General features: G+C 40.0%; 1 protein-coding gene across 5 annotated transcripts in view; it reads left to right on the top strand.

The window, feature by feature from the left end:
* PITPNC1 (phosphatidylinositol transfer protein cytoplasmic 1) overlaps nt 1–18,773 on the top strand; it is a 203,251-nt gene that overhangs the window by 5,585 nt on the left and 178,893 nt on the right. Inside the window, exon 1 of one of the 5 annotated variants that reach the window (XM_030533990.1) lies at nt 1,407–1,544. The exons of 3 other annotated variants lie outside the window; for them this stretch is intronic. Coding sequence is in view for 1 of the 2 variants with exons in the window: in XM_030533988.1 (XP_030389848.1) it covers nt 2,151–2,198 (48 nt within the window). In the remaining variant the exon portion in view is untranslated. Of the gene's footprint in view, nt 1–1,406; nt 2,199–18,773 lie in introns of those variants that run through there. One more of the 5 variants, XM_030533988.1, reaches the window with a different exon arrangement.

The raw sequence follows: 18,773 nt of genomic DNA, 5'->3' as shown, positions 1-18,773 counted from the left end.
AATATTACAGTACTATTTACCATTTATACAGCACTTTATATTTTCAAATTATTCTCACAGATAGGTAAGTATTATTATTCCTATTTTAGGGGTGGGGAAACTGAGGTACAGAATTTAAGGCCACACAGTATTTCAGTTTCACAGCCAGCATTAAAAGTCAAGAGATTCTTGTGCATACTAACAACAAGGAGTCTGGTGGCACCTTAAAGACCAACCGGTTTATTTGGCCATAAGCTTTTGTGGGTAAAAGATCACTTCTGAAGACGTATTGGAGTCTGGTGGCACCTTAAATAAATCCGTTAGTCTTTAAGGTGCCACTGGACTCCTTGTTGTTTTTCTGGATACAGACTAACATGGCTACCTCCGATACTTGTGCATACTAACACTATTGTTAATATTAACATATTAATTAATATATTAACATTAGCTTTACACCCTTAAATGTCACTGAAAAACACATTTAAAAAAACCAGGCAAATTAAAGGCTTAACCAGCTGATTGCTGCTTCCCAAGCCTTGGAAAAATTTGCCTATTAAAATTGGATCTGCTATTATGGCTAAAGTAGTACAGAGGCACATGTTTTCACTGACGTTTCTATGCGACTGTTTTAAGTTTGATGACTGACGTGAAAAACTGTTGTAGCCAAGTTGAAAAGCCTGCAAACATATAATGAAGGACTAACCGAAAGGGAAGTAGGTGAGGCTACTACATCCTGTGTTTATTATATCTCCTTTGTGCTCATTGCACCAATTCCTGAAGGCCATCTTGTAGTTCCTTTGATAATAATAGGACCTGATCCTGCAAACCATCATTCAGCAAAGGCAAGGCTGGGCAGTCTCAGTGAAGTCAGGATCCTATGTCTGAAAAGTGTTTTGAAGTTTAAAAAATGCTACGAAAAGGTAAAATGGAATTATTCCATATTTCCGTAACAATACTATGTAAAGCCTAGGAGTTAGAGATTGAACAGATCTTTTAGATAATCATTACTGTTTCCCTGCCAGTGCAGGACTCTACTTACAGAACATTTTCCAGTGTTTTGTACAGTCTTATTTTTAAATATGACAAGCAAAGGGATTTCCTTCACTCCCCTTGGGAGACAATTCCACAGCCTAAATAGCTTTTGCTGATGGGAAATTCCTCCCGATTTCCCAAAGTTCAGTTTCATCCCACTACTCCTAGTTACACATTCCTATGTGACCCAAAATTATTCTGCAATAAAATAAAACCAGTCGTGCCTTTGGATTTCCTTTCTCTCTGCTGTCCACTTGCAAGCTTCCTTCACTTTCCTTGCTGGCTGCTGGCACTCTGGGAGAGACATGCTGTTTTGTTTAAATCCTCCACATTCTTTGCTGTGCCATTTCCCCATTGGCCGGATGGGGCCATCCTTCCTGTTGTGGCTGCTGATGTCAGACACACACTCGGACGGAGCTGAGGCTGCTGCTGCTGCTGCTGCTGCTGCTGCAGAGACTCCTCAGCTCTGCTAGCTACAACTCACACACACTGAGCTGTGGTGGGGGAAACGCAAGCTCCAGGAAGGATCAAAGGTGTGTGTGTGGGGGGAAATATCAGGCAGCAGATCCAGTGTCTCCCCCACAGTGCAGAACTGGTGCGTGCATAATAGCAGCTGTAATACAGAGAGGAAGAGGGAGCCTTGTTTATCAGCCTGTAAAGGAAACGTTATAAAGCCTTTGTCTTGGAAGTAAGCATCTCATCCTTGCTGCTGCCACTGCTCCAATGTGCTGCTGCTGGTGACATTAATATTTTAGTCTGGTTGGTTTTGGGTTTTTTCTTGGTTTCTCCAGGCATGTCTTGATATAGCTGAAAAGGAACTGTCGTTTTAATACATTTCCAGCGGATGTCTTTGACTTTAAAGATCGCATTTGATGTTTGAGACTTCTTTGTGTGTATGTATGTGTGTGAAATTCACATGATCTCAGTTTGAAGGAGGAAGTACTGGAAGAAAGGAGCAGTTGTATTGGTTTTTCTTCTTGCTGGGTCATCTCTCCTGGATGATAGTGTTGGGGTCTTTTGAACACATTGTCACACACTTGACCAGGGGCTTAATTCATTTTTCTGTGGTTTTGTTCTTGCCGTGATCAGAGTGCAGAAATAACCACTCTTCTCTAGCTTTGCTGGTTTGCAGCAGAAATATGCTCTTGAAGGAGTACCGGATCTGTATGCCTTTGACAGTTGAAGAGGTAGGTGCATTCACTAATAATGCTTATAGTACATCAGCTTATTTGTCCTTCCCCACCCTCCTTCGAATGATGGCTTAGAAAAACATTAGTTATTTTGTGTTTATTTTACTGTCATTTTAATCTGTACAGTAAACTCTTTCCTGTTGTGATTGGTGTAGAGAAGCATGTTTCCATTGCAAAATAAGGAAATCTTATGTAAGTGAAAGTAAGTGTAGTGAATTCACTGCCATAGCTGTAATAATTTAGAAATCAAACTTTTTGAAAGGGTCGATGTGTGTTGAGATCTAGAATCTAATAAAGCATTTGTCCAGTAAACCCAACTTCTAAATACATGAAAACCTTCCTTCTTTAGACTTAAAAATCTCCCTTACATTATTGTTAATAAATGGCCTTAAACTTCACAATTGTAGTGTGTAGCTCTCTGATAAAATTATTAATCAATACGCTTTTAGTATTGAAAAAGGTATGTTAAAGTCACGTTGCTTTCTGTCAACCAGACTAAACTCTCTGGGTCATGGACATTGTGTTTTTTATTTGCCTGCAAAATATCATACACATTTATGGCAAGGTATACATATCAAAATATGTATATGTAATAGATTACTTATACCTACATATATAGATACAAACATACACTAACTATATAAGTGTAATAAATAGCTAGACAGCTAAAGGCCGGCTAATGCATACATATATGAGTATATTGGTGATGGAGCTTTCTGTTGCACAATGCCACACACAAATAAAAGGATTAGATGCTGCTTTATTAGTTCTTTATGTTGCTGAGGTCGAAGCTAAAAGAAGAGAGGAAATACTGTTTTGGAAATAGACAATCCTTTGCCTAACAGCCCCAGACATTTGATGGTGCCTCTTCAGGTCAGTCAAAATCTGAATGTGCATAACATATTTCTTTTGCAAACAACCACACTCAGAAAAGTTTCTACTTTTGCTTTTCGTCAGTGTGGCAGATCATTTGGTTTCTAAGACCTTTCAGGGCCACAGGAGGGCGCTTTGAATATGTTTCTTTTCCTGCAGCCTTTCTTTCCCCCATCCCCCTCTCTCCTTGGTGCAGAAATGTATATAAAGGCAATGGGAATACTAATACTATAGTGATTTTATTGCAGTGAATTTGTATTGCATAGTTTAAATGTAGCACTGCATTGTCTCTACATTTCTGGAAATCTGCTAAACTTCAATGATGTATAATGTTTGTGCTTTTGGTATTATGCAGTAAAATGTACAGACAATAGCACATTTGTAGCTAGTCCTGCATTTCTTGCACTCTACAAACTCCCATTGCAGTCAATGAGAGCTTGGGGTAGTCTAGGAATGTAGAATTTAGCCCTTAAAGATAATACCTCTTCGATATCTGAATGCAATATTTGACTATTAAATACTATTACATACAAAGTGTTTTCAAAAAGTATTGTAAGCATTCCATGTTAAAATATAAAAGATGGTCACAAAATACATTTACTTTACAGATCAAGGTGTCCATTATGTTGTTTGTTTAAATGGTTACTTTTAGATGAGTATTTTGCTACCCATTGTATATAACCTTTTTTCCCCAGTGTATACAACTGTGGAGTCCTTGTTATCATGTCAGTAAATACACACATCTGTATACAGGCACTTGGAGATACTCCTATGGATCTACGTAATTGGCAAATTAACGTAATATTTTAAAACTGCTGAATTTCAGATCTGGTTTTTTCATAGGAGTCCAGTCCTGCGCCCATAGAAGTCAGTGGCCAAACTGACTTCTGTGGGACCAGGATCATCAGAAAGCCATATGTATATGTTCCAAGGTAATAATTTTCCTGTTCTCACATACGTGTGTCAGCTGCAACAACTGTTTCAAAGAAGAAATTGATAGAATAAGCTATGATGTTGTACTGTAGCTCTTAACTTGTCCAATCTATTATTTTATTGGAAGAAGCAGTTTGTCAAAGCCAAATTTCTTTGAACTCAAGCTGCCCTCAAAGTGAATCACAGTGAAGTAATAGCAGTTAGTTATGTGTTCAAAAAGGAAACAAGTTCCTTTTCCTTTTAAAAATTAATATTACATAGCATTCTAGGGTGGTGAGAAAATCCAAACCCCTGGTAAAGTTTGTACAGCACATAGCACAAAGGGGTCCTCGTCCATAACTAAGGCTCCTTGGAGCTATGGTAATACAAATAATTAATATAATAAAAATAAGGACGGATCACATTCTGTAGCGGGAGACTCAGATGAGCAAGATTAGGTTGAAATTCTTTTGTCCTCTATAATATGCACAGAATTATTTAGGATGCTCACCCTTGCTGCAGATTATTCTCTGGTGTTAAGTCATCCATTATTTCATCTGATAACCACAGCTGACAGATGTCAGTGACAGAGAAGGGAGATGGGTATGATCTATAGTATTTCACTTGTTAATTACACAATGAACTAGAGCAGTGGTTCCCAAAGTTGGGACGCCACTTGTGCAGGGAAAGCCCCTGGTGCGTCAGGATGGTTTGTTTACCTGCCACATCCTCAGGTTCGGCTGATCGCGGCTCCCAGTGGCCGTGGTTCACTGCTCCAGGCCAATGTGAGCTGCTGGAAACAGTGACCAGTACGTCCTTTCGCCCACACTGCTTCCTGCAGCTCCCATTGGCCTGGAGCAGTGAACATTTCCTTATTCACTTTCTCCACACCATTCATGACTTCTATCAAATTCTGCACCCCGAGCCCCGCATCATCTCTTTTCCAAGCTGAACAGTCCCAGTCTTTTTAATCTCTCCTCATATGGAGATGTTGGAAATGAGAGTTTAGTTGTACGCACACTTAATATTACCATTGTCCATATACATTACTGACAGCATGTCTACTTCCAAACTGATGCATTGTGGATAGGGGCACTCATCTTTTGAGAGCTAAGAAACATCTTGGAGCTAGATTCAGAGAGGTCAAACTACCTTCTGCAAGGTGTTTTTTGCCCTCAAATCCTGTGGGATTCAGTGGAAATTGAGGGAGTGCAGCACCTTGTAGGATTAGGATAACTAATAACTGGTTGAAAAATTAAGCATTTCTTTCTTACACAAAGAGTTTGGTTTTCTCTTTTCTATTCTGTATAGGTTCTTACACCTCTCTCATTACCATAGTATCTGAGCACCATCCTGTAGCATATTAAGCAGTGTGACTGACATCTTTCATGTGTTCATTCTCATAGCCTCTCTCTAGGAAGAGAAGTATGTGCAGTAGAGTGTCTTGTTTTGGTAGGGCTATGTTTTGTTTTGTTTTGTTTTTGTGCCTTTTCCTTACTAAGAATCCTATTGCACTGTTCCTTCCCCCATTTGAAAGTTCTGGCTATGAGGCTGTGCACTTTATACATGAAATCATGAAATGCTCCGTCTCCAAAGAGACTTTTCCGTGGCTGTTATTTTGTTTTGAGGGGGTTTTTTTGTACTGACCTACTAATTATCCATGCATAAAACTCTCACATAACATGAATGAAAAAGAAGACTCCTTCCTTACTATTCAGTGAGGTGTTGGGGTTCGTCTGAGATCTTTTCTACTCAGTTCCCAAGAACCCAGTTCGACTCCAGTCTCGTCACTCAGTTTCCTTTTTTGTCACACAGCAAAGTTACACTGAGTAGATCAAGCACAAGCATAGGAGATGGGTATAAGGCATACCACACGTTCAAAGGTACACAGCAAACCTCTTCCTTTATATAGATTTACACATTGCATTGCATTTAATATACCATTGCTTTACATTTTGAAATTGCCTTGGTTGCTTTGTAGGAGCCAATCCCTATACAGCATGCTTTGTCCATGCATAATTTACTCTTTACGTTGTCTTTGCATTACCATCTTATCATGTCCATTGTAATCTTATCCATTGTAAATGGTTCCCCCTTACTGTAGCTAGTACAGACATTTTGTTTCCAGCCTGCTGATCCATTTACCTTCCTAATCCCGTCTCCCAGAAAATAAAGCCTCACTTATGACAATTACTCATGTCAAGCCAGGCCTACATGTTGTATTGTGGTGATCTCCGAAAAGTGAATTATTCCATAACCATATGTATGGAAAAACCCAGGCACAATAGGTAAATTAAGGGCTGGGTTTTATCCATATTATGTAACCAATTTAATTCAAATGACTTAGAGTCAGATTTTCAAAAACAGCTTCTGCAATCATGTGCATAATTTTGTATGTGCAAATAATTATAATTTGTGTGTGAAAATGGAATTGTATGTTTAAATCAAGTAGTTAAATGTCTATCTGATTTGTACAGAAGTAAATCTGCACAGACGAATGCAGCAGCTCTCTTGATCAGATCAATGCTCTCTTGATCATTAGGTCCTGGATATTATTTCAAGGGAAAATGTCATTTAGACTCAAAAATTGATACATCTCAAAATAACAGGGCAGTGCTAATTTCAGGTTTAGACCTTCTGGTATCAGGTGTGCTGGGGCCAACTCCTGTTGTCCTTTAAAAGGCAAATCTTCCATTGAAGGAACAGTAGTTTCACCAAAGTATAGAATGTAAGAGTTAGCCCCTGAAATTTTATTTTGGAGTCTGAGCCACTGACTGAGTCATGCTGTGTCATATCTAGGTCCTTATGAAGAATGTATTCTGGAAGGACTCTGCCATACAGAGTAGCTTCCCCATAACTACTCCAGCTAGTCTACTTAGACAGTCAGTTGTGTATTGATGCCATTGAAGATTGATGCCCTGGTTCAAAGCAGGTTGAGGTTCATCCTTATGCAAGAAAAAAACACACAGTAATGTCAATGGGAGTTTTTTCTATACATCTGTAGCATTAGTTCCTTAATATTTCTTAGCAATTAAAACATTCCCAAGGATACAATTTAATATTGGTTAATATTGCCATTAACTGAAAGATTACCAAGTATATATTTTGCCTTAAGGGCCAGATTATTCCTGGCTTTTGTGCAAAGATACAAGGTAAAGTCCAGGAGCGAGAAATAGGATGACCAGACAGCAGATGTGAAAAATCGGGACAGAGGGTGGGGGTAATAGGAGCCTATATAAGAAAAAGACCCCAAAATCGTGACTGTCCCTATAAAATCAGGACATCTGGTCACCCTAGAGAGAAGTACATCTTTGCACATTTGCTCTGTATACCACGAAGCTCAATCCTTCCCTGAGTTCTTGCTAGGATACCGTTGCTCCATGCCCTCCTCCACCTTTAAGGCTGTCCGTCGCTAAATGTCACAGTCAAGTCATTACAGGACATGTCCACACTGCAGTTAAACACCTGTGGCTGACCTATGTCAGCTGACACAGACTGGGGCTGCAAAATTGCAGTTTAGATGTTTGGGCTTGGGCTGAAGCCTGGGCTCTGGGACCCTCCCCCTTGTGGTGTCCCAGAGCTTGGGCTCCTGCCTGAGCCCAAATGTCTACATTGCAGTTTTACAGCGCCACAGCCCAAGCCTGAGTCAGCTGAGAAGGACCAATCACGGGTATTTAATTGCAGACATACCCACAGAGAGAACTGCATGTCAGTTGCCATGAGTCTAGGATTGTTTTCAGATATTTCATTGGAAACTGTCTAATTACCTAAGTAATAGTCTGGGAAATGTCTCTTGGACTGCTTTCCCAGGATAAACACAACTACAGGCAAGACTTTGCAAATTTAACCAAAATATAAATGATGTCTGACTAGCCCTCATAATGCAGTTGCCCACCACATGCCAATTCTGTCATCCTGGTTCCTCATCTTGTAGTGCTTGCATGAGGAATTCAAAACCCGTCCCTCTGTTGACAGTCTTAAACCTTGCAAATTACAAAAGTAGTTTCTTTTCAGTAGTACATAAGGAAACTAAAGTCTCATGAAGTAATTGCTTTGAACATATTTCCAATCTTAAAACCAGGCTACAATTAACAAAGCATTCCAGCTCTCAATTTTCTTTCCCATTACATTTTAATTTGTTCATTTTAACTAATAGGAATGTTTATATTACATCATATGAGAAAATACTACAGGATCCTACATAATTTTTTGAAGTACCAAAGTCACTTAGAAAACTGTTGCTAAACAGCTGAAGAGTGTTTTGCCTGCAGATAGTAAAAAGATTCAGAAAGGTTTGTGCTCCATACCAGATCATAGTTCCTGTCTTCTTTCTGTGTAGAAAATATCATGTGACTTTAATACCTTCCAGCTACATTATCTGAAAATGTTGAGCAAACTGGACAATATGGTGGAGGTATGTGTGTGAACATGCATATTGTGAGGAGCTGGGCCAACAGGTGAAGCCTAGGATCTCTGTGATAATTCTCTGAGCGATGTCTGGGGAGAGATTACTCTGCAGGGAAATGGGAGCCAGCAACCATTTCCTTCCAGTTTGGAAGATTGAGTTATTAATTGTATAAAATAATATTAGAAAAATATGATGTCATATCTCGCCAACATTTTGAAGCCAAATGTAAAAAAAATTAAGTCATCCTCAGTATTTTCCAGAGAATGGGCCGACTATCACCAGATCTTAAACTTATTTTGAAGAAACTTCCAGTGAATAAAATAGCACAAATTCTGCTTTTATTTATTCTGGTGCCAATCAAGAATATCTCCACTGAAGTCAGTGGATTTATTCCCTGTTTACCCTGGAATAAATAAGAGCTGAATTTGGCCCTTGCAAAGTATTTTGGAGCAGCCCCATAGTCACAAATACAAACAAGCAATGATTGGCAAGATACTCTCAAATACAACCTGAATTTTTTTTAAGTTTTAGTGAGTCAGGATTTTAGAGCTTCCAAATAGGAGTAATGATGAAAAGTGTCTGTTGTGTTTCAGACATCCAAATATTAGGTCCTCCCTCCCCAAATATGGAGTATTTACATAGAAATATTTGAACAACCAGTTTTGTTTGGTGACATCTAACCCTGAAGAGCAGGCCCGCTGACGGGGGGGCAAAGGGGGCAATTGCTCAGGGGCCTGGGCAATTTAAAAGGGCCTGGGGGCGGCCACTGCTGGCAGTGTAGCAGGGCTAAGGCAGGCTTCCTGTCCTCTCTCGCTCTGCACAGCTCCCAGAAGCAGCCAGCATGTCCCTGCAGCATGCATCCGTGCACTGCCCCCGCCCTGAGTGCCAACTCCACAGCTCCTATTGGCCAGGAACTGTGGCCAATGGGAGCTGTGGGGGAGATGCCTGTGGGCAGCAGTGTGCGGAGACCTCCTGGTTCCCTGCCTAGGAGCCGCTGCTAGAGGGGTGTGCAGGTTGCTTTCGGGAGCTGCCAGAGGTAAGCACTGGTCCCCTACTCCCTCCTGCACCCCAACCCTCTGCCCCAGCTTAGAACCCACATCCCGCACCCAAACTCCCTCCCAGAGCCTGCATCCCCTCCTGCACCCAAATTGCCTCCCAGAGCCCACATCCTGCACCCCCTCCCACATCCAAACTCCCTCCTAGAGCCTGCACTCACACTCCCTCCCACACCCCAACCTCCTGCCCCAACCTGGGGAAAGTGAGTAAGGGTGGAGAAGAGCGAGTGACAGAGGGAGAGGGGATGGAGTGAGCAGGGGTGGGCCCTTGGAGAAGGAGTGAGACAGGGGCATGGTCTCAGGGAAGGGGTGGGACAGAGGCAGAGCAAGGGTCTTTGGGTTTGCATAATTAGACAGTTGGCAACCCTACCGAGCAGGCATGTGGAAGCCCTGGCTGTGCTGGAAGAGGGAGCCCAGCAGCACAGCCAGCAGCTCGCTGGGCACCAGCAGCACAGCCAGCAGCTCGCTGGGCACCAGCAGCGCAGGTGCAGCACCACCCAAATGTCAGGCGGACCATGTCTGTGGCTTGTGCATGCATGTGGGCCCATTGACTGTTCTGCCCTGGGGTCGGAACTGCTATCAGCGGGCCTGCTGAAGAGATTTCCTAGCCTGCTGATTGCTCTGTATACAAAGAGCAAGGGTTTTTTTAGCATGTCAGAGAGAGAGATTTAAGGCTGTAAGAAACTATTTGAGGATGTGTTCGTATGCACAGAGAAGTAGCTGACAGTACTTATGTACGTGCATAATTATTTGCTGGATTGGGAACTTTAGCTCCAAAACCACTGGCTTCTTTCTATTACATGATCTTTCTAAAGGAAAATCTCTTGTTATGATAGTGAAGTACTGTATAGAAGGACACTTTCTTTTTCTCTAAACTACAATCACCCACCAGGGGGCAATACTGTAATCATTACTAATGAATAAAATAATAATTGTTTCGGGGTTTTTTTCAAATATAACATATGCATATGTTTTCAAAGAGACGTAATTAAATAGAACATTTGAATGGATAGCAACAAGTTGTTTGTAAGCAAGAAGAGAGCAAATAAACATTAGATACATGTCAGATTTCCAAATTAGGTTCATTTTTAATGACCTGTAACTCAAAAACAGTCTGACCACATTCTTCAGACTTTGCAGAAAAATTATTCTGATCCTACACAGTAAGACTGGCAGTTTTCATACCAAGTTATAGGGGGCAGAAATCTTGCAGCAGTTTTCGAACTGAAATGGGAAGAGATTTGTTCCCCATCGTTGCTCAACAGAACCTGGCTCACAATTGTTATCTTCTTTCTGCAAATTAATCTGCTGAAGTACTGATGTGCTTGGCAGAAATGAATTAATGGCCAATTACTGATCTAGAAACTCTCCTGGCCTTCACTTTATACATCTTTTTATTCTCCAAAAGAAAGAATTGTAAAAGAATCATTTGGACAAGCAGATCCGATCTGATATTTCATGGTCAGTTATATCTGCCTACATCACAAGGCCTTCATTAGAACATGACCTCTAATTGACCTTAAAGATTACAAGTTAGGGAGAACAGTTGTAACCATATAACATCTAAAGCATGTGAAGCTACTACTATGTAGGTCCTGGAAAAAGCCTGAAATAAATTGACTTCTAGTAATAGCTATAGATGTTTTTGTTATATTTTTATTTATAGTCTAGTAGTTTAGAAGAAATGATTGGAAGCCAGGAGGGATGTGTTTTAAAGGGAGAAGAGAATGACTGGCCTGCTTTATACTGAGCTCTTTATAGCCTCACTCAAGCCACCTATAGAACTGGGGAAAAGTAGAGCAGTGCGGAGCAGATGTCATATTTGAGCTGAACTCTTCTGCAAATAGAAGATCAAAAATAATTCTTCTTTTACACTTCAGCCCCATTTCACACTTCAACCCAATACTGTAAAAGAAAACAAAAGTGTTATTGGAAAATTCTGTGATGATTAATTGAAAAATGTATTCAGGTAAAAAGAACTTGTCATTGGAAAAGATTAGATGTTAGCTGAGCAGCTCTCCCTGTAAACACACACATGTAAATTACAGTAAAAATACACTTGGGATTGACAGAGGACAATGGGTATTTCTTTCAGTGTTGAAGTCCTTTAGCTTTAAAAAGCAAGAAGTTAACACTTACACTTTTGATTGGAAGATCTGATCTGTCATAATTTAGAGCCCAATCCTGCAGTCCCTACACAGGAAGAGCTGCCAATTAATACATTACACTTATAGTACCTTTTATTCACAGAGCTCTAGACCACTCTATACATTTTGGTTTTCTCAAGAGCTTTGTGAGGTAGGTTAGTATTTATTAGACCTGTGTTACAGATGGGGAAACTAAGGCACGGAGAGGGTAAGGACTATATTTTCAAAAGTAGCCTCTAATTTTGAGTGCCTTAATTTAAGGGTTTTAGCCCCTTAGCCCAATTTTCAGAGTGCTGAGCACAGGCAGCTCCTATCTAAGTTAATGGGAATGGCCAATGACCAACACCTCTGAAAATCAGGCCACTCTTATTTAGGTTTCTACCTATGGATGGATGTAGATGCCTAACTTTAAGCTCTGAAGTTTGAAAATTTTGGCCTTGATAAGTACATTCTCTCTTGCTACAGTCTAATTTCCTAATCTGGTTTTGAGCTGTAATGCTGGAAATACCCCACTTTTGGATGCATTTTGTCAGACTCTAGATGATAATCTCAATTCAAAAATAAAATATTAGGCAATTGTAGGCCTTAAAGTGGAGTAAGATCTTTAAGTTTTTGGAGGGAAAAGATTTCTGCAATAGCCATATGAACAGGTTTGCTCCTGGAAACGCTGGCTGGTAAGCCTCTGGGTGAATTAACCAGCACAGAGAGTCCACCGAAGTACCTTCACCGAATGTCTTTATTATTGTTTGTGCACCAGGTACATCACAATATAGCAGCAGATCTGTGAAGCCCTTTTCTGCTCCCCGGATCAGCCTTGTTTTCTTCCCTGGGTTCTCCAGCTGGTAAAGAAAATACCTCATTAGCTCATCAGGTTCTGTAGAGCTGTAAGTGATCCCTTCTGTCCTTCCAAACCCAATCATGCTTCCTAAATCCCTCCTAGTCTTAACTACACCCAGTGCCTGGGCTGATAAGTGACTAGGGTGCTGGCCTCCAAAGGGCTGAGATAGTTGTTTGAAAATTAGCACCTCAGCCTGTATAAGAGAATGTATCCAAGTTGGTCTGGCAGGTTTTAATACAGATAACATCTGTTAGGAATTGTCTTCTCCTTGACAAAATATTCTGCCTAGATGATCATATACCCCTATAACCAATGGTTTTGTCATTGACTGATTCATCCAGCATCCTCTCTGTGACTGGTGGACTGACAAACATGTTCCCCAAGCTGTCTTTCTATAGCTGAGTCAGTTGGGGTTGCTGGAATACATGCAGACATTATAATTAGCTATTCTATCCTGAATATCTGAACACTTAAAACAAAGATTTAGCTCTCATGCTAGACACTAATATACTGTTGGCATGGGAATAGTTGATCTGCATATGCAAACTGGCTCTTTAGTTATATTCCATAATTTTGGATGAGGCACGAACCTTGGCTTTACATCCTTATGCGTGGAAAAGAGAAACTCATTTATTACTATAAGGAAAAAACAAAACAAAAAAAGCAGTAAGCTATTATTTGCAATTTCTCTAGCCCTTTGGGCGTTTACTTTCCTGGTTTACACACAACTCAGCAGCGTTCACGTTGACAAACAGTACAGTTTGTAACATTTGCCACCTTGATCTTGACATTGAGCATCCTTCTTATATCAATGTAAAAAGTCCTATAGAGCAGAATGTGTCATCCATTGCAACTTTGCTGTGATCTAATGGCCCCTTCAGTGTAGACTTAAGAATTCTGTATTAGTTATTGCCCTAAAGCTGTGAAACTGTTTCTCACTGATGTACGCACTGTTGAGACATATTGTCATCTAATTTACATCAGTGTAAAAATCCTGAGTAGCTTCACTTACAGAGAACAGAATACAGCCCCTTTCATTTGACTACAAATGCAATCCATGATAACAACTGTCTTTAGCTGAAGTTAACAGTGCCTACTTAGAGCTAGCCCAGCAGATGGTGAAAGCTGACCATTTTATTGTTTGCTGTACAATGTATTATCGAATTGGGGACACTGGGCCACATCCTCAACTGGTTTAAATCAATGCCTCTTCACTGAACCCAGTGGAGCTATGCTGATTTACACCACTGAATATCTGACTCAGTGTTTTCCAGGATGCCAGTGGAACTATTGTTACTGTCAAGATAAAATAAACTATACAGTGTGTGAACTGGCACGTAACTAGATTTAAATTAGGGATTAACTAGTTAGCAGCTGTTGTACTGGGAGGTTATTTGCCAAGGTATCATATTCTGTATGATTGCTGAAGCCCAGACATATCACGTGAGAGAATAATGTGGTCTAGGCTCAGAACTATAAGCCAGCAGCTCTTTGCTTCTGACCGTAGCTCTGACACTGTCTCTCAGTCTGGCCTTGGACAAATCTCTCAATTTCTCTGTGCCTCACTTTCCCCAACTATAGAATGGGAAGAATAATACTTACAGTGTCCCTGTGAAGTAGGTGACATTTACTTATCAAAGTTTGCAATGGGCTGTTAAGGTGAAAGTTACAATGCAGATGCTAATTATTATTGTGATTAGGACCATCATCTGATCTGAAGTATGTTAAATCTGATTTTTATTTCTAAAATGCTCTTCAATATTTCAGTATAGATGCAGATAAGCACCAAAATACACAAATTTAACTTGGAGCTGTGTCCTCCAGAAAGTTACAAACTCTTACCTCATTTTTATATAGAAGAATTTTCATAAATACTGTGTCAAATCCCCAAATATCTTAAATGCTCAGTCACAGTTTGTTTGGGGGTGGTAGAAAAGCAAAATTCAGTCAGACATATCAACAAAATTTGAAGAAATACAGCAAACATTTAAGGCCTGATTCAAATCCAGTTGAAGTCACTTAAAAGACCCATTTACCTTAGTGGGCTTTGGATCACATTTTTAGAGGCAACATACACCTAATTTCTACTGCAATAAATTTTATAGACAGAACTCTTAATCCAACACTAGATTTCATTCCTTTAAGTCGTCGTCTTGTTTCATTTTTCTCCTTGGTTTCAGTTAACAGGTGACTGACCAATTCTGAATTCCCAGAAATGTACAAAAATGTTGTCTCTACATTTAGAGCATATTCTGAATTTTGCAGGGTACAAAATTACAGAACTGCAGTTTCAGTGATTTTATTAGAAAATCTTTCTCACTTCCTCCAGATCTCTCCTGTGGGATTGTGGCTGAACTTTATTTTTTTATTTTATTTTATTTTATTTTATTTTGTTTTATTTGCATTGCAGCAGCCTCAAAGACCTCAATCAGGAAAATTAAAATTGTTTCCTTCAGATGTTGTCTTTTTTTCCCTTTTCCTTATTCTTGCTAAGATTTTCTTTCTCTCTGATCTGAAACCCTAACAATTGCCATATTTCCTATTTTGTTGTTGTAGCTGAGCCTTTTGTGGGAATCCTATAGAATTTGCCCAACTTTAAGCACGAGTGGCCCATTTGAGGCAAATGGGATTATTCAAGTGCATAAATGTATGCAGGATTGGGGCCTTAATCTAGCAAGAGGTTCATACATATTATCTGCAGAACAATCAAAAGTCTCTAGATGTTTTCCTCTGTTTGTTTTAAGATTGATTGCTCCTCCGTACTGTAATTTGAGAACATTTAGGCCCTATGAAAGTACAGATTGTTTTCTGTACTTAGAAGCAATAATGTAGTAACGCTGAATGTCTTTTGTTTCATTTCCATCATATTAGTTCTTGGTTTTGTTTCAGTATAGGCTAAATGATATTGCACAACTGATGACCTTATGTTGTTGGCTTTGAATAATTATTTTTCACAATACATAACAAAATAATTATCTGACAATGCCAGGTTTTTTAGCCAACATTGTACTCAGTTGCCTGATTGACACTCATTCAGTGAAGACCAGTACATACAGGACTCAGCACTGTGTGTTGTTACACCTATTTTGTTTACATTTTTATATCAACGTTATTTGGAAGTGTCATATTAATCTAAGTTTGAATATACCGCCTTATTTGAAACACTATTACCATGCCACAGTGAAACAAAACATGTTTGCCAGAAATTTTAAAACAATGATAATTGTAGTGTTAAGAATGTTACCTGGTATCATTCTGGGTAACAAACACCTAATCAGATTTTTTGTTGATAATTTGTGAATACAAATCACTTTAAGAACTCAGGTACATTTAAAATAATCTTTCTTGTAGTTAGGCACAGTGAATTGTGTGGTGTGGATATATGTAACCTGACTCGTTCTCAAAGGCACCTTATCATTTATCTTTAATATTGTACTTGATATTGATACTTTAAAAAGTTCCACTGACTTTAATGTCATTTACTTTAATTGGAGCAAGGTCAGACCCACTGTATTAATTTTTTAAGTTAGTTTATTTCCAAGACTTCATGGGCTATACATTGCTATTTATAATTTAACTTTCTCAAGCAACTACACTGTTTATGTTACCATGGTGTTACTTGGGGATGGATATCAGTGTAAAGGCTATTACTGAAAATAGAAACACTCTCCTCCAAATAACAGCGTAACAGGTGGTTACGTTTTTATGAAGTCATAAGACTAGTTAGATACAAGTGAGTTATAGTCTGATACCTCTGACCTGGCCTTTTCACTAGGCAATATTCATGTATCCTTGTACTGCTGTTTTATCTTTTGGTTTTAAGTGCTGTGTAATCTTTCAGTTACAGAAGGACAGAAAGTTCTTGAGCCCAGAATTATTGCGAAGTTGTTGGAGTTGGATTTAGTTCATTCACTGGTGGAATAAAGAACATCAGTGATTTGTGCTGATTTGGTTCAGGGGATGGCAATGGTAATATTGCTGCCTGTTCTCCTTCCCTTGGCAGCAGCTGCCCTGGAAATGCAAGGAAGTACAAATTTCAACAAATTGCACAAGTAGGGATGAATCCAAGAAATAACCCTTCAACCAAGTCAAATCCACACTGACATTTGTATAACACTGTTTGAAATTTAGATGTACAGTAAATTCATTGCAGTTTGTCCAAAAACTTGGAGAAGAGGCATAGGAGAGAGGATGTGACAGGTAGAATTGGACCCCAAAGCCTGGCTTCATTCTACCCCCATGGTCACTAACCCACCAAACTGGACGACAGGGCTGCAGAGGTTAATTCACTGTACTGCTCAGAGATTCAGAACTGGGAGCTAGTCAATTGTAGCTGAGCCTGTTTAGTTTAAAGGGGTTGTGCCAATAGGGAGAGAGATGAGAGTTGTGTTTACCGGGAGCTTGGGAAACTAGTGAAACATAGGTGTGTGTGTATGGTTTGTACTTTCTTTCTTTCTTTCTTTCTTTCTTTCTTTCTTTCTTTCTTTCTTTCTTTTCTGAGTTTACTGCTTGTAAAACTGTGTGCAAGAAATGTACATCCAGAATTTTTTACCAGGCCTGTGTCAGTTTCGGTTAAACTGGAACCCAAGATTTCACAATTCAGGGCGACTGCACCTGTATTTTCCTTCTGTGGCCCAGCAAGTGCACCTACTTTTATGCTCCTGGCTCTTTAGCTGTTAACTCTTTTGGGCAGGGGTGATCCAACCTGCCCAGTTCCCTGCCTCTACTATGACTTCCCCAGCAAATCAGACTAACTAAGGAGGCCTGCTTTGCTTTCCCCTCAGAGGCTATAAACAGCATAATTACTTAGTTATAAGGTACCGTCCAGCTTTCCTAAGCAAACAAGTTTATTCTTAAGGTGAAAGTATTACAGAGAAAACATTAAAACAAAAAAAGAACCTACACTCATCTAATAAGCTTAACAGAGATCACCCCAACTCCCGCAAGGGCCCTGGTAGGAGTCAGTCCTTCAAACCCCAGACAGGGGTTCTTCTCTGGTTACAAGTTCATAACACTTTTTTTCTCAGAACAAGAACACTCATGAATTTATGAGCCCCTCCTTTATACAGATTGGGCCTTTGATCTTATCTTCATATAACAGATAATCATCAGCCAAAGGTTCCTTCCTCACTGTGAAACTTTGAAAGGCTGAGTTGTTGCATAACTGGAGAGGCTACATTTGCATAAACCTTCCCCTAGAGATTTCCTGGAAAACCCGCTTAACTTTAAAAGTTCATGCTTGTCTGGAACATTGTTTAAAATAGTCCTTTGACTCTCATAACACTTCCCCAGGTTTATATTAGTCATGTCTTCCCCTAGAATTGTTACATACAATCCCACAATAAACATAAACATTTGTATCTTTAATACAGTGAACACCTAAGGGCTTGTCTACACTTAAAACTCTAAAGTGGCACAGCTGTACTGCTGTAGTACTTCACTGTAAACACTCTGTATGCCAACAGGAGGGATTCTCCTATCAGCACAGGTAAATCATCTCCCCATGCACTGTCTGCACAGGGACTAAGGTTGGCTTAACTACACCATGAATTTTGCACACCGCTGGTGGACATAATTAAACTGACCTAATTTTCTAGTGTAGGCCAGGTCTGTGATAATTAAGCTTCATTCATCAAAGTTTTGTCAAGGATGTTGTAGGAAATTGTGATATCTGTCACACAAGTAGTAAAGACCTACCGGGAGAAGGGTTTGTGTTCAAACTTGAGCCTCTGCTGGCCTTACTCTTGTCTCCCCTGCCCTAATATATGTGCATGTATGCGCACAGACACACACAGATTTCACTACAGAGGGCAAAATATTTTTGTAGATCCTTATCTTAAGTTCAGGCTTGACAAAGCCCTGGCTGGGATGATTTAGTTGGGATTGGTCCTGCTTTGAGCAGGGGGTTGGACTAGATGACCTCCTGAGGTCCCTTCCAACCCTGATGTTCTATGATCTAATGGATCCTGACAGATCTCATTCGTTTATAATCCCTCATAACAACTTTTCCCTCCTATCTTTTCTTCCTCTTTTTTAATGTTTTCTCCTATAGCTCAGTGGTTTGAGCATTGGCCTGCTAAACCGAGGGTTGTGCGCTCAATCCCTGAGGGAGCCATTTAGGGATCTGGGGCAAAAATCTGTCTGGGGATTGGTTCTGCATTGAGCAGGGGGTTGGACTAGATGATCTCCTGAGGTCCCTTCCAACCCTGATATCTATGATTCCTCCCTCTCTGTCATTCTCTTCCTCCAACCCAAACAGCTTCTCCGTCTATTTTTTTTTCAAGTTCTTCCTCTAAGTCCCAGCTTGATCATGTGCTGCCCTGGGTTCCTGCTGACTTC

The sequence above is a fragment of the Gopherus evgoodei genome, chromosome 15, assembly GCF_007399415.2.
Source record: "Gopherus evgoodei ecotype Sinaloan lineage chromosome 15, rGopEvg1_v1.p, whole genome shotgun sequence".
NCBI lineage: Eukaryota > Metazoa > Chordata > Testudines > Testudinidae > Gopherus > Gopherus evgoodei.
The sequence above is the reverse complement of the archived record's forward strand: the minus strand, read 5'-3'. Positions and strand labels throughout refer to the sequence as shown.